The sequence below is a fragment of the Diospyros lotus genome, chromosome 2 (genome assembly GCF_014633365.1).
Source record: "Diospyros lotus cultivar Yz01 chromosome 2, ASM1463336v1, whole genome shotgun sequence".
NCBI lineage: Eukaryota > Viridiplantae > Streptophyta > Magnoliopsida > Ericales > Ebenaceae > Diospyros > Diospyros lotus.
Window position 1 is genome coordinate 11,292,250 of NC_068339.1, and position 20,828 is coordinate 11,313,077.

The 20,828-nt window shown below is 36.0% G+C and overlaps 4 protein-coding genes across 5 annotated transcripts; 2 read left to right on the forward strand and 2 right to left on the reverse strand.

The window, feature by feature from the left end:
• The first annotated feature begins 2,068 nt into the window (after nt 1-2,068).
• LOC127795397 (uncharacterized) lies at nt 2,069-6,338 on the forward strand. 2 transcript variants are annotated; one of them, XM_052327051.1, is made up of 2 exons: nt 2,069-2,741; nt 2,911-6,338. In XM_052327051.1, the coding sequence occupies exons 1-2, from the start codon at nt 2,471-2,473 to the stop codon at nt 3,225-3,227; spliced, it is 588 nt and encodes a 195-aa protein (XP_052183011.1). In that variant the 5' UTR covers nt 2,069-2,470; the 3' UTR covers nt 3,228-6,338. The 2 variants fall into 2 exon arrangements, with proteins under 2 accessions (XP_052183011.1, XP_052183012.1); XM_052327052.1 differs by having other exon boundaries at nt 2,914-6,338.
• LOC127794630 (disease resistance protein RPM1-like) lies at nt 3,572-5,643 on the forward strand. Its single transcript, XM_052325880.1, has 4 exons — nt 3,572-3,804; nt 3,924-4,244; nt 4,567-5,197; nt 5,320-5,643. The coding sequence occupies exons 1-4, from the start codon at nt 3,572-3,574 to the stop codon at nt 5,641-5,643; spliced, it is 1,509 nt and encodes a 502-aa protein (XP_052181840.1).
• A 3,328-nt stretch (nt 6,339-9,666) lies between the features above and the next one.
• On the reverse strand, nt 9,667-11,292 carry LOC127795398 (uncharacterized). The gene is made up of 2 exons (XM_052327053.1): nt 10,980-11,292; nt 9,667-9,908 (listed from the first exon to the last, which is right to left on the reverse strand). Exons 1-2 carry the CDS (start codon nt 11,197-11,199, stop codon nt 9,778-9,780), a joined length of 351 nt encoding a protein of 116 aa, XP_052183013.1. The 5' UTR covers nt 11,200-11,292; the 3' UTR covers nt 9,667-9,777.
• Nucleotides 11,293-14,301: 3,009 nt separating this feature from the next.
• LOC127795552 (peroxidase 7) lies at nt 14,302-16,653 on the reverse strand. Its single transcript, XM_052327312.1, has 3 exons — nt 16,210-16,653; nt 15,725-16,067; nt 14,302-14,845 (listed from the first exon to the last, which is right to left on the reverse strand). Exons 1-3 carry the CDS (start codon nt 16,480-16,482, stop codon nt 14,436-14,438), a joined length of 1,026 nt encoding a protein of 341 aa, XP_052183272.1. The 5' UTR covers nt 16,483-16,653; the 3' UTR covers nt 14,302-14,435.
• Between the last annotated feature and the right edge of the window lie 4,175 nt (nt 16,654-20,828).

Consider the following 20,828-nt stretch of genomic DNA (forward strand, 5'->3'; position numbering starts at 1 on the left):
GGAATTAATGTATTTAAAAGACAAATATCTTTATTAAAAAAAAAATTGTTCGTGAAAGGAAAAAAATAAAATTATATATTAAGTACACAATACTTTAAATAAACAATAAACAATCTTTGAACTAATTGTAAATAAATTTAGAGCAAGTCTGCTTATAAATACAAACTGGTACAACAAGTCTTTACTAAACGAATTAAATAAATTTCCTCAAAACTTATTTGTTTATTTAATAAATAAATGAAGAACTGTTCGCGAAGGTACCCAATTCATTTACACCCTTATATAGTTATATTACCCCAAACAAACAAAATAATCTAGAATGTTTTTAAGTAACTTGTAGTGTACAAGTACAACCACACCCACTCACTCAAGGATGAGCCTCAAGGTCCCTCCAAGAGGGGTGGATCCAGGCACATAGATTGGGCTGGGCTGGGCAAAATTGGAGTTGGGCGGGCAAAATTAATAGTGGGCTATTACTAAAAAATTAAAATATTTACACTATAAATTTTAATTTTTTTGTGAGCTGTCTTGGGCTTCAACCCAGGACAGATCACTACTAGATCCGCCACTTCTCCAACTAATTTACACAAAACAGGCTCTCTCGAACTAGCCCTTGGCCTTAATATCATTTATGATATACAAATTATATATGGAAAGATGAGCTACAAGAGTCAAGTCACATGACATGCGCACACAAGCAAAATATTAAAAGAATCATATTAGGTGTACACCCATTTTGTACATCTTGACTACATAAGAGGGTATAATGACCAAAATATCCTGCGTTTTATATGCACCTCACGCGTTTCATGAATGATTTTTTTGTCATAATACTCCCTTATGTAGCTCAAGATGTAAAAAATAGGTGTACCAATAACATTTTTCATATTGAAATGCATCAAAATCCCTTTTCAAAACCAAAACCAATCCACACTCATAGGAGATCAGTCAATAGTCTCGCCATGCATGATGCATCATCCATGCGTCCCTCTGCATATAAAGCCCAAACCCTTCGCGTGACCATAAAATAACAATGCAATCGTATCTTGTCTTTCTAGGAACATGGACGTTGGGGTCCGCTGGGAAAATCGAAAACAGAAACGAAAGAAGAGCTCTCGGCAAAGGGTCTGAATCGGTAAAAAAAACAAAAATCCCTTCTGGAGAAGGCATGCTCATCCATTCTGAATGTTCTTCTCATTTGAGGTATTCTAGTGGGTTGGCTTTGAACCTGAAAGAATTCCCTTGTTTGCGCGTGGGGCCTTTCTAATATAGGGAAATCAAGTAGCTTTGGCAATTTCTAGTTTCACATAATGCCTGGCCTTTACAACTGGAGTTGCATATTCTGCGTATAAATTATAAATAAGTAGTCTCAAGTATTCTTCCCCATTAGCAATTGTTCGGGGAAGTGATATATACCGGAAACCCCAAGATGATATTCTCCGGCTCTTTCATGAATTTGGTTAACATTTAGCCAAAAAAAGAAAAAAAAAAAAAAAAGAATAATGCTTTTACAGTTTTACTTATAAAGGAACAGGAAGAATTGACAATATTCAGAGATATGCCCGCCATTTACTCAGACGACCACTGTCGTCCGGAGGAATCACAATCAGACCCAGACCCCCTGGTCATGGAAGGACCATTTGCAAAGAGCTATGTTATTTGTACAGAAAGAGATTTACAGAATGTTTTACAGGGATAATGAAATGACTAATTTGCCCCTAATAAATGACCAAATGACCCAAACCCGAAGACTCAAAAGACTCTCTTCTCTCTCTCCCTCCCTCTGTTTCTCTCTCGTTGTCAATGGAGTCATCAAATCAAAGATTGAGTTACACAAAGTGCCAAAAGATTGAATCTTAAGGAGTTGAGAATCAGCCATGAGATGGCTACAGTTGCAAAGAAAAGCATAATGGGATATCATTCAATTCATTTATCAGTAAAAATGGATTGAAATTGGTAGATTTACATAACACCAACATGCTCTTCTTCACCCAAAATTTGTTCCAAATCAGGAACACCTCTCAAATGGACCCAAAACCCACAAATTTTGTAAATAAAAAAACAAGAATCAAAGGAAAAAAGAACAGATTGAATTTGTACACAGTAATGAAATGAGTATCTAAAAGAAAATGGAAAGAAGAATCAAATCAAATCAAATTTGAATGCGAAGAAGTCAATAACGGCTGCTTCAATCTGTGATGCTGCCGATCGTACTACTACCAAAGCTAATCCAAGGGGCACGGGTTCATCATGTCGAGTCGAGCCCAGGGCTTGCCCTTCCTGCTCCAATGGAGCAAGCTCAAAGGACCTGGGTGGAGTGACCGGCAACTCCAGCTCTGGTTGTCGTCGCCGAGCCCGTGCTAGTTCCACCGGTGGTCCACTACCTCCATGTCGTCGGCGACAGCGAACCCAGCTCATAGATCCGTTGCTTCTTCTGGAGCTCCATCCAAATCTCGATCTTGCTCTGGTAATGACCCACCCGCCATTCATCTCCCTTTCCGGCATCGGAAAAGTCCCTCAAGTGTACAGTTTCTGGAAATGGGGTGCTTTGATTCTAGCCTTGGTCGCTACTTTTAGCGGCGTAATCACCAGAATCAAGCTTTTAGTTCTTCGATTCTGCAAAGATAAGTTCTTACCTTCTTCAGGACCTCAATGGACCCAGCAACTCGACAAGGAGGACGATGAAGACCAATCTTGCTTCTTGGATTCATCGGAGAACGACGAAGAGGATGACGAGCTGAGTAAGTTCTGTCTCGTCTCTCTGTCTCCCGCTTTTCAAATCCAATTTATCATGATAAATGGCTTCAATTTACATCTCAAATATCACTAATTTCTCACGATATATCACACCTGTAAATCAATCGGTAAAGGTGTTTCTGTACAAATAGCATAACTCATTTGGAAATTCAGCAGAGAGAGAGAGAGAAGATAGTGTTGTGAGCTTTCTGCTTGACAAGTTCGACTTCCTCCTAAGCGAAGAGTGGGGTCTCCTGAGCGGCATTCACGACAGGATTGATGGCCCAAAGGGCGAGTTTGAAATGATCGAGGTATTGTTGAAGGACCGCAACAAGGGGGAGAGGACAAGTAGCAAGTCTGAGTCTGGATTCAGCAAGCTCAATCGGGGGTTGGCCAACGACATAGAGGACGTTCTCGACAATCGACATGTACGGTTTTCATGGCGCAGGCGTGTCCAACTAGTTCCTAGAGCTTCTTCAGGGACTTACTAGGTGGAAACAAGGCCGCTCCATCGCCATCTTGGTATGTGAAATCAATGCCAAACTCGATAGCGTCAAGCAAACTAGGGAAAGGTTTGATTCCATTTCATTTGGTCCATCAAATTCTACATAATATTGTACATCCTCAACGTGCATGAATGGACAAATATCCTGTGATCAGCGACACTCTACCCTCATCTTCTTAAAGCCGCCAAAATCACTCCTACCTCTACCCCCGAGTTGTCACTGTGTATCTTGACGGATCTGGAGTTGCCGAAATTGAAGAACCACGGCACAAGTTGTGAGAATGGGCAGTAGCTGGGGAAGCCAAACTAGATGTGATATTCGTACCAGGGATGGGTGGATTGGGAAGGACAACCCTTGTCAGGAAAGTTGTCAACAAGATTAAGAACAACTTTGATTGCTTCGCATGGATAACCATCTCCAAGTCCGACAAGAACGAGGAGCTTCTATGGACCATGCTAAAGCACGTGTTCGAATCTACTGGCAAACAGGTTCCAAGCTCGTTCCACACCATCAACCAGCTCCAGCTGAAGGATAAACTTCGGGCCTATCTCCAACACAAAAGGTTTCTAAATTTATGGAAGAAAGATGTCTGGGAATCCATAAAGCACGCCTTGCCTACTCAAAACCAAGGGCGAATCATTATATCACAACCAGGAAAGGTGATATCGCTTGGATATGCAGCCACATCTCTGCCCAGGTTCATAACCTCCAGCCGCTGCCATTAGATAAGGCTCACGAGCTTTTTTACAAGAAAATTTTCCCGTCATCTGGTGATTGTCCTGCAGGGTTGCTAGCCTGGTCAGACATGATCTTAGAAAGATGCGAAGGGTTGCCTTTGGCAATTGCCGCCCTAGGCACTCTACTGTCCCATGCAGAGAGGACAACAGATGCATGGAAGAAGCTACACGACAGCCTTGGGGCTAAGCTACATATGAATGGCTGTCTTTCGAGTACTAGAAAAGTGTTGTCCATCTGTTACGACGACTCGCCTTATTATCTGAGGTATTTCTTGCTATACTTCAGCATTTTCCCAGAAGGCTCGTTCGGCTAAGGACTAGTGAAAGAAGCGAATGGGAAAACACTTGAGGAGGTTGGAGAGGACTACTTAAGTGAGCTAATTGGCAGAAACCTGGAAAATGTAAGTGGGGTGGATTTTGATGGACTACCAAAAACCTGTTGCGTTCACCATCTCTGGCACAAGATCATTCTCTCAAAGTCCCAGGAAGAGAATTTCTGCAGGGTCTCTACTGAAACAGAAATGATGGCTCTCTGTCCAGAGGAAGTTCAATTGATTGTCGCAAAATGTCTTCCCCTGTGCTCGTAGCCTTTTCATGTTTGGCATGGAAGCTCTCTTTGCTACCCAGAATATCCGCAAAAGCTTTTGCATTCTGAAGGTTTTGGACTTGGAAGTTGCTCCACTAGACATGTTTCCTCAAGTCATGTGTGAACGTCTCCTTCTTCGGTACCTAAGCTTGAGAGATACAAAAATCCAGAAGCTTCCAAAGTCCCTAGGTAGGCTTCAAAATTTAGAAACTTTGGATCTTAAGCAAACTCTAGTCACTCAGTTGCATGATAACATACTCAGACTCGAGAAACTGAGGCATCTGTTAGTTGATCACCGCCTCACAGAGAATTTTCCAAGTGAACAGATAAGAGGATTCAAGACATCGTCAAAAATAGGGAGGTTGGAAGCCTTACAGAAACTATCGTATATAAGAGCCGGTAAGAATGGTGGCAGAGTCATTCAAGCCCTGGGAAACTTGACACAACTAAGGAAACTGGGAATTGTTGAACAGGCAGAAGAAGATGGAAAACACTTGAGCCACTCAATTAAGAAGATGGTGAACCTTCGTTCCTTGGATGTAAAATCAATCAAGGGGGAGTTTCGGGATCTAGTTGTGGTATCTTCTCCTCCACTTCTTCAAAGTTTGTATCTAAACCGGCGGTTGCAAAAGGTACCAGATTGGGTTTCGTCACTATATGACCTGGTGTGGTGAGAGTACGTCTAATGCGATCCAGATTAGAAAGCAACCCTATTACTATCCTCCAAGACCTTCCCAATCTGTTGGAACTCCAGTTGCTTGATGCCTACACTGGAACCAAATTGGATTTTCTTCCAGGAAAGTTTCAAAAATCTGAAGATAATACAAATAGAAAACTTGAACATGCTAGAATTGGTGGTGGTGGGAACAGCTCTCTGTCTAGCCTGGAGAAGCTTGTTATAAGCCAGTGTAGAAAAATACAGGATGTTCCTGAAGGTATTAGCGAATTGGCAAGGCTCAAAGAATTAAACCTGTACAATATGTCAGAGAAGCTTGTCAGTGGGCTTGAAAAAAATGGCGGCCAGTTCCATGGGCTTGTCAAACACATCCCCTCTCATTCATTTGTATTCTCTTCGTAGTAATGATTGCTCGAAGCAAATGGATCTTCCATGATTTATAGAAAGTGCATGTCCCGGAGCCCAGGTATGAAGATGCATTATGCACATACTTTATTTACTTCCTGTGACAGCGGCTAGCTAAAAAGATAATTGTGCTAAAGATAATGCAATCTCACTGGTTCTATGTTAGCATGGGATCCAGATTCATTGTCAGATTTTATGGTGTTTGCTGAACATGGTAGATAAAGAGTCGAGCAGAAAAGTGCATTTCGATTCATAGGGATAGCAAAGCCAATTTACTATTTTTGTTACTATTGTTTGCTTCAGCAGAGCAAAAATAAAAGGGAAAACAAGGTGACTGATTGGCGAGGTTAAAAACTACGTGTGATCAACAACACGACTATCCATTAAATTTGTATTTGTACCTATTGCCACGCCTTCATTTGTGTGATGCACAGGTGCATATATTATGCAAAGCTATCTTTGATTTAATTTTAAATAGTCTTTCACTACAGCTGATGCCATACTCATATATGGAGTTTTGCCTATTTATATAGCCAAAATGGCTAGCTTCAAATGCTTCATTTTGGATGTTGTTTGAGTTAGACACATGTCAGATATAGGTACTCGTCAGGTACACTGACAGGACACCAGGAGTGACATGTTCTAGTTCATTATTATTATTAATATGTGTTCATGATGTAGACATGCTTGAGAACGTGCTGTACATTTAATATAGTTATCAAAACTTTCCAATGAAAATTTTCAAATATAATAAGTTTTTTGGTAAGAAATAATAAATACAAAATTTAGTCTAATTACAATTCAAACTAAAATAGTTACTTTCTGTGATATAATTATAAAACGATATTACATTGTCATTCTAATAAATTAATAGTGTTTTATCACATTATATTGGATTAGCACTTGTTATTTAATTTTTTTTATATGCCACCATTATAAGTGAATGGCACCATTATTATAAAGTGAATGGCATCTTTACGTTGAATTAGTGATCGTCACATTGTTATTAAGGATTTGGCACATTAAAATGCAAAAGGGTGTTGGAGCCTAAGGTGTAAAGAGAGGTGCACACTTGGTGAAAGTGGGAGCATGCTAACTAAAAAAGAAAATTATATATCCTCGTTAAAGAATAAGTTAAAAAATAAGTCACAAACTCCTAATAACATATTCACAAACATGTTGTTGTTTTGCTCTTTGATTCTGTTTTGATGATAAAAAAACTTCATTTGATTAATCAAATATTATGCATCCATTTTTATAAAATGATTTTCTATAGGCGCAACTAAATTATCCACCACCAAAATAAGTTTTCAATATCTTGATAGCATTTGGAAAACCAAGTTTTTATTAACAAAAGAAATTTTTGTATTTAATCCATCAAAGTTGGCTATATAGCCTTGATCATCAAAACCATGTTTTTAAATGGCCAAAATGTCGATTGTTTTTCCCAAATCGGTCGAACTGTTTTCCCTTGAGGCGTCGACCAGCTTTCCAAGCCTGTCAACAAATCTTATGCAAGCTCTTGGCCAACCTTGATCAACAACTACTGCATAAAAACTAGTAGACCATTTTTGTCCCTATCTACCTTTTCTATGAGCCTGTTGATCGTTTTATTGCAAATTTCTTTAACGGCTAGTTTTTGCAAGCTCCAACGGCTAATAGTAGCTACTTTTTCTTCAAACTTTGGGAGAAACCAATAAATACAACCCAAGGAAGTACTGAAGAAGGCTAATGAATGAAAATGAAGTGTTAAGAGCTAACTATTGTATTCATTATTTTCATTAGTGCTTAAGCTTTCATTTTCTCTCTCAAAAGACTATATATATCAATTGTATTATCTTATTTTAGCCTGTGTATTTTGTTTGAGAGATATTGTAATTGAGAGTGTCAACTCTCAGATCTTCTTGATTGTATTCCTTCTTGTAATTCTTACCTTGCGTGTTAGAGAGTCTAATTTGGTATAAGTATGAGGTTTTATTTCCTAACGGTTTATGCTAGAGAGCCTACATGGTTGAATAAGAGCTTTTAGTAAATTTGAAAATCCTTAGAGGAGAGTTAAGCTAGTGGAGTAGGCTAGGTTTATCATTCTTGCTTTATATTATGCATTTTAAATAATATAAAAATCATCATCTTCATCAAGATCAAACATTTCCATATTTTTATCATTAGAAGCATCATCTCCAATATCCTCTTCTTCCATATCATCTCCTTCTCCATCTTCATCAAGTTCAAATTCAATTAAAGCCTGTTTGATTGGCAATCTTTTCCATGGAAAATGATCATTTTCCACTTAAATTCTAACTTTTAAAGTGTTTGATTGACTAAATTTTTCATAGAAAATCTTTTCTCACTTGGGGTCACGTGACCTTCTTTTGCCACTTTTGCTGAAAAATGAATTCCCATGGAGGAAGAGAGAAATTGTTTTCTAGGCAAATGCACTCTCATTCTTCATCCTCAAAGCCTGCAACAGTTAGGAGATGGAATCCATCTTCGACGCACTCTCATTCTTCATCCTCAAAGCCTGCAACAGCTAGGAGATGGAATCCATTTTCGACATCGAGTGGGAGCGGCAGCCTCCTTCATCCTCATTTTTGTGTGTGTATATATATACACAGACAGAAATGTATATATATATAGAGAGAGAGAGAGAGAAGGGGGGGGGGGCAACCATCTTTGTTGCAGAGAGGGGACACATAAATGTATATATATGATGCACTCTCATTTTTGTGTGTATATATATACACACACAGAAAATATATATATATATAGAGAGAGAGAGAGAGGAAGGGGCAACCATCTTTGTTGCAGAAAGAGGACACAGAAATGTATATATATGATGCACTCTCATTTATGTGTGTATATATATATACATAGAAATGTATATATATATATAGAGAGAGAGAGAGGGGCAACCATCTTTGTTGCAGAGAAATCATCGGTAGATAATATGTTTGCCGAACCATCTTTGTTGCAAAGAGGGGCAACCATCCTTGGAAACTCCCCATCTCTCTATTTCATCAACAGCAATAGCAGCGAGGAAGGAAGGATGGATGAATTGGGTCTCTGTTTCCATTTGATTTATTTTTTTAAATATTTTATGTATGTATATTTAATTTTTTTTTTGTAATTGATTATTAATTTGTGTATTTATTGATTATCTGCACATGTATATGTGATTATTTTCATGAAAAATAATCACAATCAAACACCAAAAATTAGAAAATTATAATAATTTCTAGGTAAAAAATTAAGCCAATCAAACACATTCAATTGATATTTTCTCTAGAATTTAATTCTAGACAATTGAATTGCCTAGAAAACATTTTCTTTCCATGCAAATTCCATACTTGCAATCAAACACACCCTTAGAACATTTAAGGTAGTAGCCCTTTTACTCATTGTCAAATTTAGAGTTGAAGCAATAAATATAAATCCTAAATAGTAAAAAATTAAATAAAGTAATAAACGGTAAAATATAAACCCTAAAAACAATTGAAAAAGCCAGGCGGGCTTAAGCCCAAGGCGCCTTGGGCCTAGGCGGGCCTGGCTGGTCTGTGCCAGCCTGGAAGCATTCCAGGCGCCAAAGGTGTGCCTAGGCATACCTTTAATAACACTGGATCGTCATGTTAATATATATTACCAACAACCTTGTACGTAAGAATTATTTTTTTACTTGTTTTCATCGTATCAATATTCTTGTTTTACTCAAATGATGTCTTATGTTAGATTCCCTATTTGGTTCTATATTTGTATTTATATTATTCACACCAATTCTTCTTAGACCTAGACATTTTTAATAGTGGCTATGATATGATGAACAATTAACTGTCCAAACCGAACCAGTATCAACACAGAGGAATAAAAAACAAGTTTCAGAAACTCTAAGACCACTGGGTTGCATTCAATATCATTAAGGGCCATATTCCACATCCATGGTATGACAATATGCTAACAACATCTTAATCTCAGGGCTGAAAGCAATGATGCAAAGATTGAAATACTAAATGCTAAATACTCCTCTTAACCAATAAACTAATACTGGAATCATCATTAATATAGCATTATAATAAAACCAAGACATGAAACAGTTGACACAAAACAAGCTGACATCAATCAAAGTGTTGTACTCAGTTAAACATGCTTTCTCCTGATCTTGCCCTTACCACGATTTTTTCTTCTAGCTATCTTGATTTTCTTCATCTTCTTCTTCCCAATTCCTCCTCTAGGTTTAAGGTTCTGATTGCCCTCCGTCATCTCCACATCTGTATAAAACATAGGAGTACAGATCAAACATATCATAACCAGGATGTAACAGATAATCAACTGCCAAGTACTCCAACAAGATGGATCATTAGATAAAAAAACGCATCCAAGAGATACAAAAAAAAAAAAAACAAATCAATAAGCATAAATTAACATCAAGGAGAACCCTCCCATTTAACATAATGAAAATAGTTATTGCAACCGAAAAACTCTTGGTGTAACCTATTTTCCATAAAAATGCATTCATTTTATGGAAAAAGGTAATCCTAGGAGTTCAAATACCATGCTATATTAAGATGCTGATATTTTCAGTTCTGCACAACAAAGCCTTTTCCTTCTTTAGATTTGTACCCTTCTCCAAAGTTAAGGTCGAGTGAAATTTCCCTCAAATAATCCAAAGCATTCACCTCATGACCTAATATGACTCGAGACATACAAAAAGGAAGCAGAATATGAACCCTTACATTTAGCCATCACCATGACGCAAGACAAAATAAATATTCTTTTTGAAAAAAAACAGCTTATCCATCATCACCGTAAATTATAAATCATTAAAGTTCTGATATTGCTCTTCCCAATTACGAAAACTAGTACCATCTTATAATTGTTTTTCTTTTTTTTTCCTTTTTTTTTTCTTTTTTTCACTTTTGGATGGGTCAACATGCTATACTGGTGCACATACTCATAAGAAATTTATCAGTAACGCATCTTCAGAAATTCATTCCATGAAGAACATTGTGAATGAGTCGGTAAAAATCTCTATCACTAACAGAGACCCATAACAACAAGTTGCTTAATGGAATATCAATACCGAAATAAGAGATGTCAAGGAGAACCACTGATAAAGGACATTATATTACTTTACTCATCTTCCAGAGTTCCAGCATGGAATTGCTCTAATTTTTACAAGTCCTACACGTTTGATTTATAAGGACTAAACAAAGACGAATAAAACATCGGAAAAGAGAAAATTAAGGCACAACATACAGTAAATCAGAAACCCATAAATATTAATTTCAAACAAATAGATAAGAATCAAACTGAAATAAGCATATAAGCAAAGCAAGTACCCATGGTGGCGCTGGTGGAAGAAGCAGCGGAGGCGGTCATGTCCATGGCGGTGGTGCCGCTGCTATTATCGGCGGAACGTGTGGCGAGCTTGGGGGCGGCAAGAGCGGCTTCTTGGGCGGCGATCTTTGCTGCATCCTTGTTGTCGTAGAAGGGTTGGACAATATCTCTCCGCAACGCTCTTAGCCTCTTCTCTCTCTTGGATCTGATTGATTTCGCCATCTCTCTGAGCTTCCCAGGGTTAGGGTTTGCGCAGCCGAGTCCTCCGGGGTCATAAAAGTATCTGTTTGTGTTTGGCTTCGCGGATTTCCACTTCCCACTAATAAAATTGTAAGTTAGTAATTATGTAAATTCTTCTTCAGATATATTTACAAATTTATTCTTTTACGAACGTAACATGCACATCCAGATGCAGATAAGTGGCGGCTCAAAATATAAAATAATTTCTTAATTATTTTTTTAGAGGTAAAAATAACACAACCAGTTATGTAACTTAACTTGTATTATTATTATAGATTTATATCTTAGTTTTTTTAAATAGAACACTAAAAATAACAATAAAATTAAAATATCCACCTAAAATATCACTGACTGGCTCACTGAATATGCAACACACAATCAATTATGTAATCTAACTTGTATTATGAGACGTTTGTTAATTAAAATTTGAGGTGAAAAAGTTAAGATATGAGATACATCCCGAATTTCTATTCTTTTTAACATGTTTGTTAAATTTATCTAACCATTCTTGAAAAAATCATTAATGATCTCTTATCTTGATTTTTCAAGATATGCATATCTCACATTCATCTCAAGATAAGCATATCTTGGTCTCTCTTGTGTCATAGAATTCCCAAGTATCCACTTAAGAGTATTTCAGTCATTTTGGCGCCTAGGGGTATTTTAGTCATTTTGACACCTAGGGATATTTTGGTCATTTGGGCTAGGCGAGTGAATCCCAAAAGTGGTCCCAAGCTCGGGTTTCAATCCCTAGAAAGAGTCATGGTCGAACGGCAAATAAATTATTCAAATCGAAAAGTAAATGAATAATATAGAAGTTAAGGGGTGAAAATGTAATTAAGCAAAGTTAGGGAGGACCTATATAAAGGGAGAAGAGCCACTAATGGTTCATGGCCTTCTTAAAAATGCTCCATCCCGTTCTCTCTCTTGCACTCTCTGTAAATCTTTCTCCGAGAGAGATTTCCCTCTCTTAGAAGATCAAGCTTTCTCAAAAAGCTTTGTGCTCTCTCGGCGGTGATGGTCGCCTCTTAACGAGCCCAAGCTCTCTTGGAGATCTTTGTACTCTCTCTGCAACTCTTCCCCTCGGCCGCTCTCTCCACAAGCCATGGCAACTTTCTTGGCAAGGTAACACTCCCCCAACCACGACCTTTTGTGAAGCTCTACGCCGCTGCAACCTTTTTTTCTTGGCAACTCTCTCTGCGAGCCACGGCGCCCCTCTTGCCCATGACAGCATCTCCCCTCTCCCCGATCCCTCTCAACAATGACTTATTTCTCTCTCTCTAAGCTAGGCCAGCTCTCGGGAAGTTGTCTTTCGGAGGCAGCATGCTACTCTCAGGAAGGCTCTTTCCCGAGAGGCTCCTCTCTCTCACTTATTTTCTCTATTTCTTCCCTATAAATATAGTGTATATATATGTATATATAGTATGTGAGCTCATATGCTCACATGAGGGTCGAAAGTGTGGTTTCATGGAGTGGGAGAGGGTTATGCAATATGTAAGGTGCATGTATGTATGTATATGTGAACATGCAGCTTTGGCCAGGGGCATGGTCGTGAGACAATGTATATGATGTTTGATGATATATATATATATAATATTTATATTATCTCACATGTGACATGCTTATAGAATATAATATGATATGTTTATGTACATGGAATACGATGTGTCCCTTAAAGAAATAATGATCAAGTAAGTACCACCCCAAGATATCTCTTATCAAACCTAGAGTTGCGCCCAGGCAAGTCCCTTAGGGGCCGAGACCCTATTTCGGCAGCTCACCGTAAGGCCCACATTCTCCCACCTCTTAGGTTGTTCGAGCTCCCGGAAGGGGGGGATTTTTCTCAAGCCCATCCGAGTGCTACTGATGTACATGCCTATCCCCGGCACCTTGTGACAGTACTGGGACCGACCCTCTCTCACCGAGAAAGGTATCACTGCTACATATTCAATAATAGCATGTTTTATTTGTCTATTATTCTTCTCCCCTATTGATACTGACTTAAGCATCGAAGGGTATATGCTTGTGAGAAATCCCCGCGTGCCTTTTAACTTGTTCCTATGAGTGTAGATATGTCCCTAGCATATACAAGGCCATTTCCGGGAGTTCCCGAGAATGCCCTCAAAGGTCCTCATGCGACCCTGGTCAGTACATCGAGGACCCAAGCTATCCGACACCTATCTCTACCAGTAAACTCCTACCAGCTGTCAACCTTGCTCTGCCTCCGCTCCAACTTTCCTTCTCTATAAATTATATTGTTGTGGTTTTTTCTGGCCACTACAGTCCCTACATATAAGAAAAAAAAATAACTTCTGTGTCTTCTAATGTATTCCAAAGAATTTAACAAACAGTTTGATAAAAATCTTAAAAAGCTTCCCAACTTTATCTTGATCATTCTATATATTGGTTCGAAAACTATTTCGGACTTATCTTGCTCATTTTAACAAACGTTACCTAAATAAAAATTAATCAATAGAATCTCAATCATTTTTTATATATAACGTTTATTAAAATGAGTAAAATAAAATTATTTCAAAATAATATTAGAGTGCTTTCCGAATCAAGATATATAAGGGTTAAAATAAGAGTATGAAGTATTTTAAGATTTTTATCAAATTATTTGTTAAATTTTTTAGAATGCACTGAAGAACATATACCATATTTTTTTTTATATGTAAGGTTTAAAATAAATTTATATAAAAGGAGAGAGATAAATTTATCTAAAAAATTTAAAACAATAAGTCATGTGACATCTTTTTTTAAAAATGGTCAAATAAATTTAAAAAATATATTAAAAAGAACAAAAGTTTAGAATATTTTTTAATTTATATCTTGATTAATAAATAATACTTTAAATATTTTCTAGAGAGAGAAACCTCTTTTCTCAATTATATAAATCACTTTTATGACTCTGTTTAATTTATTATTAAGTAAAAAACTTTTAAATCTTTGTTCTTTTCTTGTACTTCTTTGTGGTGTGGGCTTGGGCTTCGAATAATGATAATGAATATTCATTCATTCATTCTGCCTCTGCGGGTGGAAAAATGAATTAAACAGCTCGAGGATTCGAAATTCAAACAAAATCCATTTCAAACTGTGTTGTTAATCAGCAACATCGGAAGCCATACACTGCCACCCACATAATTAATTAATTTGCATAACTTCAGAAGGACAAAAGAAGGAATCAAAGCACCAAAAACGAGTCTAGTAATTAATTATTAGGGGTTCGCTCGGTTGCAGTTCACCCGAACCTCGCCTTCATCCTCCTCCTCGTCCGTCAACTCGAGAATGTTGCCCAGCTTGGCCATGGACACCGCCATCTGCCGGTAGAAAAGCTGAGGCTGGCAAGCCATGGTGGAGACGAGAGGGCGAGTCCTGGAGTCGGAGAAGAGCAGCTGATCGGTGGACAACAGCCCCATCTTTTTCTCCAGATTCGTGTAATAGGCGGTGTCGAAGGTGTTGGGCGTGTTGGCGTCAAGATGGACATATTCAGATGCCCACCGGCATTTTCTCCTCAAGAAGTTCAAGTACCCGGCATTAATGGAGGGGTCTGGTTTCCCGGTTCCCTCGAAGTCGTATAGCCTGTGCTGCAACATCTCGCAGCTGCTCCTTCCTATTGTGTGCATCCCTGCAAATTCATCCACAATTCATTTTAATTACCACTCCTCACGCTGCTGGGGTTTAACTTGAGCTTTATATTATATATTAATTTGGCTTAAAAGTTAGTTAATTTGACTACTTTCATATTGACTCTTGAGTTTCAACTGACTAAATCATCATCTAAAATCAAATCAACAAATTAAATAGCTAGCTAGTAACAGATACGACATAACTAAAAAATTTGTAAAATTTCTAAATAAATTCTGAAAAATTACAATTATTTCATATAATATTGTATTTTGTTTGTAAGTATTGGGTTAGGTTGGATTAAGTGTTTAATTAGGTCTACCCTAATAATTTAACTTGAATTCCCTTCAATGTCAATTGAGCTTCGAATTTCAAACCCAAAACCAACGAGGATTTGGTTCAATTCCCCATTCTACTTGAATGAATATGTAAACACCTGAGTCTAGTGAATTTTAATTAATTAAAACATATTTATTATATCTTAACTATATAATAATTAAAATATTAAAGTATTTAAAAAAATTTGTTAATAAATGTCTAAAGGACAATAATATTAAGGTGTATTTAATGTAACTTGTTTTTAACATTTGAATACTTTTATTAGTTAATAATACATGTATTACATTTAAAAATAATTTACTAACCAATAAAAATATTTTAATATTAAAAATAAAGTGCATTAAATGCTGCCTAATTAAATACTACAGATATTTAATTAATTAATACTAAAAATAAAATACATTAAAAGGTGGGATTAAATTAGGTTGCATTTTACATCCACTCTTAATTATCATATGATCTTGAAAGTGGATGATGCTACATTTAATTTCGTATGGAATATTATATATATTTGTAGAGCGGCGGGAGTTGGAAGGTTTACCAGAGAGGACAACCAAATCGAGAACATTCAATCCCTTGGACTGGAAAAACTCGACCAGATCGGTGATCTTCTCCCGGCCCATGGGCACGGCTTCGGCTTCCTGGGCGACGGAGACCCGGCCGTCCTTCCTGCCGAAATCTACCGGCCAGTAGGGGCCTCCGGCCTCGACAGTGGCGTCTCTGGCCGCCGCCGTCAGAATGTCGGCGCAAGACACAGTCTTGGGACATTTGTTCTCGATCTCCTGCTTTATGTCATCGATCACCTGGAAACCCCGCAGCGTCTTGCTGGCGTTAGCTCGCCTCTCGCTGCCGTCGTAGTCGAGTAGAACGGAGCCATCGCAGCCCTGCCATTCGTACACCACAAGAAGAATGAGCCTGCCTCCAACTCCAATTCATATAATTAGAAAACTAGAAAACATTTTCAACAAGTCTCTGATATGAATTATGTGTGTCCAAAATCAATGAGTTCATGACGTGCGTACGTACCCTGATGGAACAGTCGTGGAAGTGGAGGCGGATGAGGCTGGGGGCGAGGGTGGAGTCCTTCTGGACCCACTGCTTGACCTTGCGGTTGATGATGGCTTCGGCGTCGGGGCATGTCCGGTGGTAGTAGGAGGAGGAGAGGCCGCCGTCGTTGTCCAAGTCTGGCAAGTTATGATCAAGATCTTTGGAGTTGAACTGGCCGTGCTGGTAAGAAGCTGCAGAAAGCATGGGGATCAGGAGAATATTGAGGAGCAAGATGGTGCCGGAACTATTCATGGTTGAATTGGTATTGGTTTGATATATCTCCTAGCCAGCTGCAGCCTGAAGCACAATAAATGAATGAATTAAAGGAAGGGGGATGCGTTGCTGCGGCTGATCATTAATGGAGGGTTCAATTGGACATTTATATATATATATATGAATGGTATAATGGAAAGTCAACTACTGGTACCACGTACGTGGGAAGCAGAAAGCACAAGCGGGAGAGACGATCCCGATCGACGTGCCAACATGTACATGTATGCATATAGATAGATAGATAGATATACACACACACTAATGTATTGATATAGATTACAGCCAGACCCAGTATATATTTATATATCTTAATTTTTTTTTTTCGTATATCACCTATATGTCTAGACGTTAATTTTGACTTTTATAAATTTCTTCTATGAGACTCGCGTCAGTTAAAAAGTATTTCAATCTGGGTAGAGGTCAAAATAAGAGGTAGCTAGGTAGGTGGGTTGTCCTTCTCCTGAATTAACATTTTTGTGTGATTTTTTGTCGCCACTTTCTCAATTTTGATTGAAAAAATAAATTGAAGATTTTATCTTATTGTGCAAAACAATGAATCGAACCTATAATCTATCGATACAAATCCTACCTTATAATGACCCAACTACTTAACTTGTGTCTTAGAAACTAATATTTCTTCTCTCAATAGATATATTGATAGGATTTTATACTTAAAAAGAATGTCTGGGCCATCTGCTCATCTCTTCTAAGTTGATTGTCTATGTAGTGGACGCAATTGCATTATCGATGGGCTTGAAATCTCCTATCTTACTTGTCATTTGTTCCGATAATAGTACCAAACGATTGTTTTATTTATGGTGGTTGAATATATATTTTTAATTTTATATTTTTACTTTTTTTAATTTGATGATTTAAATTTTTTATTATTTCGATTACACTTATAAATTACACATTTTTTAATCAATTACATACCTCAATTAGAGCGTGTAACATACACGCACTAAAATACCCTAATTACGTACCCCTCAGAGGTGTGCAAATGATCACTATCTTTGCCACAACTTTCTTCCTTCAATGGCCGATAACAAAGTAAAGGAAAGTGGTTGGCAACAAGTACAGAGGATGGAGGTATGACAGAGATGGTAGCTAACAATAAGGCTAGGTAGACAGTGTGGCAGGACAATAAGTAGTCGATAATGAAGCATGGGAGATGGATGATGATGACGGCTATGGTGAAAGGTGCACCATCGTCGATTGTGGAATGTGAAAGGCAAAGAAGTAAAGGCATTGGCAGTGATAGAAGGTAAAGAGGTGAAGGTGTCAGTTGTAATGGAAAATGTAGAGGTTATCGTTGACAATGCCAAAAGGCAAATAGGAAAATGTGTTGATGGTGGCACAAATGAAAGCCTTGGCGATAGTAGAAGGTGTAGAGGTCATTGTTGGTAATGGTAGAAGACGAAAAGGCGAAAGCATCTATGGTTTGTATTCCCTAACCAATAGTCTCTACGTACGCCTTTTGCCATCGTCGACAACAGCCTTTGCACCCCCCGCTATAGTTATTGGCCTACACATTCTTCTCCATTCTTTGTACTTGTCGTCGGCCACCTCCCTTACCTCATTGCTTGCCACTGAAGAAAGAAATTATGGTGAAAATAGTGTTCGTTTGCACGCGCATGAAAGGTAATTTGAGCATTTCAACATATGTACGCTCTAATTGAAATGTGCAATTGATTCAAAAATATATAGTCCAATAATGTAATTTAAATAACGACAAATTCAAATAACCACACGAAAAAAAAAACATGAAAGTATGAAAGTAAAAATATGTATTTAGCCTTTTATACACAATATATAATAACGTGATACTCTTAAAATACATAATGAGTGCATGAATCTTATAAAAATAATCATTAAGAAACTTAAGTTGCGTTCTTTTTGCATTTTTTATTTTCAGTTTTGAATTTTAAATTTATTTTCAGTTTTCTATTTTGGTAATTTATTTTTAAAAAATTGAAAACACATTCTTTTTGTTATTTTAAAAAGCTATTTCTTAAAATAGAAAATTAGAAAATGAATTTATTTTAGAATTTTGAGAAAAATTATTTTAAGATATTTTATTTAATGAATTTGATTATTAAATGATAAAATTAACTCTTTTTAATAAAATTTTACTATTAAAATAAAATAATAAATTTGATTAATAAATTATTGATATCTAAGTGATAATTTATATTAAATATTATTATACATAATATATATAATATACTTAATAATATACTGTCTCTTATCCTATATTTTTAATTATAATATAAATATAATATATTTTTTAATTTTTAAATAAATATATAATTTTATTTTTAAAATTTAAGAATAATTTTTTTCCTTCTTTTTTTTTTAGAGCCAAAACATGAAAAATTGATTGTGTTTTCCATATTTTGGACTTAAAAATTGTTTTGGATGAAAATAACAAAAATAACATTTTGTTGTTTTGAATTTTTTTTATTTTTGAAAATGTATTTTTAAAAATGACAAAGAAAATATATTTTTATTATTTTAAAAACTTAAAAACTAAATTCTAAACGTATAAACAAGAAATACAAGCACAAGTTAACAGTAAGTTTGAATTTTGAAGCTATCAAAGTCTCTGCCTTGCTACTAGCTAGCATTAATTCAACTAGATAATTTAATAAATATTTTGTCTTATTTGTGTTTGGTTTGAAATAATGTATTTAATATTCAGATTAAACTAAAAAAAAATCGATATCAAATAGGAAAGTGTATTTAACTTCTTCTTTAATTTGGTTGAGTAACAGTTAGTGGATTGCAAAGATTTGAAACAAAAGTAACATATGATTCATTGATGCAAGTGATAATTTGTTATTTTAAATATTAATTAAAGGTAATTTTAACTATTAACAATAATAATTTTATATTTGCATGTTCTTTTTCTCAACAAAAACTTTATATTTTTTTTCTTCTACTTCATGATAGAAAAACAAAATTCTTATTATTATTTTGAAATAAAAATCACATACACAAAACATCGGCAAATCTTCAAGTGTGAGTATTTTTAATATAAAGAATTTTTTTATATCAAATATTTATATACAAAGAGATAAAAAAAACATTTTTATGCAAAGTATTTTTATATATTGTTGAAAATAAAATACTTTACGTTGAAATAAATGAATAGAGACTAGATTGTTTATAATATGCTTTTCCATGAATGTGATAAATAAATAAATGAAATTTAAATATTATTGTATAAATAAAAAAGTAATAAGTAAATAAGTAGTAGGAGGAGTTTTATAAGAATATTATTTTTATAAATAAATAAATTTAGAATTAATTTAAATTAAAAATATTGGGTTGTCTTAGAAAATGCTATGATATTTGAATGTTGTGAAAAGAGAAATAATAGTTTTTCATTTTTTTATAACTATCTATAAGAGAGATAATAATCATAAAAATTAAGCAGATGACATTATGAAGATTACTACTCGTAAAATGAGTTGTTTTGCTCTGAATCTAATAAAGCAGTCTCACTGAGTTTCTTCTGCTTTTAATTTCGAGTAGAAAGTCAACTTCTTTTATTTTGAAATAATTTAATCTACTTAAAAAAAAAAAAACAATGGTGTTTTTGCTTTTTTTGCTAGTTGAAATAATTATACTTTTAAAAGTAAAGTTTGTGCTTAATTAAACATTAGAACTCTTAATAAAAAGTATTTGTACTTTAAAAATATTAGTGAGGTGAGGCTCAATGTGAAGAAAAATTCAATGGTATTCAAAGATATTGGTATCTCACATACAATGCAATAAATACTTTGTATAATATTTTATTATGTAAAAATCTTTTGTATTATACCATATACTCTTAATGTGTCACAATATATCATTTGTGTTAGGTATAAGGCATAAATATGCCGTTAAACTCTTCTTTTATAGCTATTTGGTCTCCACAAACTTGAAAGTAAATCTATTATACCCTTGAACTTTCAATTTTGCTATAATCGTCGTTGACAAGGGAAAGAGAAGGAAACAAAAGTCAATGACAAAAAGAGAACGACAATGGGTGAGTTGATTGACCCAAGGTGAGAACAGGCTGTGTTCGATGGTGAGAAAGAGTAGCGATGAGTGGGTTAATCGACCCAAGACGAGAGTGGCGTGTATTTGGTGGTGATGGATCAGTCGGCGGCGAAATGAAGCTTCGTCAGTCGCCCATCGTCCTCGTCACTGACCTTTGTTTCCTCTCCCTTTCCTCACCATCAATCTTTTTTTCTTTTCTCTTCCTTCGTTGGCGACTTCTATTTACCCTTCTCTCTCTCGTCAACAACCCATCTCTTCCTCTTTTGTTCGCGATTCAT

What these genes read in the sequence shown, in the direction of transcription:
- LOC127794630 (XM_052325880.1), top strand. Translation starts at nt 3,572, where the DNA reads ATGGGTGGATTGGGAAGGACAACCCTTGTCAGGAAAGTTGTCAACAAG. An exon ending in GCCTATCTCCAACACAAAAG is followed by an intron (nt 3,805 to 3,923) that starts GTTTCTAAATTT and finishes TTGGATATGCAG; the next exon opens with CCACATCTCTGCCCAGGTTC. An exon ending in TAAACCGGCGGTTGCAAAAG is followed by an intron (nt 5,198 to 5,319) that starts GTACCAGATTGG and finishes TTGGAACTCCAG; the next exon opens with TTGCTTGATGCCTACACTGG.
- LOC127795398 (XM_052327053.1), bottom strand. Translation starts at nt 11,199, where the DNA reads ATGGCGAAATCAATCAGATCCAAGAGAGAGAAGAGGCTAAGAGCGTTG. An exon ending in TTCCACCAGCGCCACCATGG is followed by an intron (nt 9,909 to 10,979) that starts GTACTTGCTTTG and finishes TGTTTTATACAG; the next exon opens with ATGTGGAGATGACGGAGGGC.
- LOC127795552 (XM_052327312.1), bottom strand. Translation starts at nt 16,482, where the DNA reads ATGAATAGTTCCGGCACCATCTTGCTCCTCAATATTCTCCTGATCCCC. An exon ending in TCCACGACTGTTCCATCAGG is followed by an intron (nt 16,068 to 16,209) that starts GTACGTACGCAC and finishes TACGAATGGCAG; the next exon opens with GGCTGCGATGGCTCCGTTCT. An exon ending in CGATTTGGTTGTCCTCTCTG is followed by an intron (nt 14,846 to 15,724) that starts GTAAACCTTCCA and finishes ATGAATTTGCAG; the next exon opens with GGATGCACACAATAGGAAGG.
- LOC127795397 (XM_052327051.1), top strand. Translation starts at nt 2,471, where the DNA reads ATGACCCACCCGCCATTCATCTCCCTTTCCGGCATCGGAAAAGTCCCT. An exon ending in CGAAGAGGATGACGAGCTGA is followed by an intron (nt 2,742 to 2,910) that starts GTAAGTTCTGTC and finishes TTGGAAATTCAG; the next exon opens with CAGAGAGAGAGAGAGAAGAT.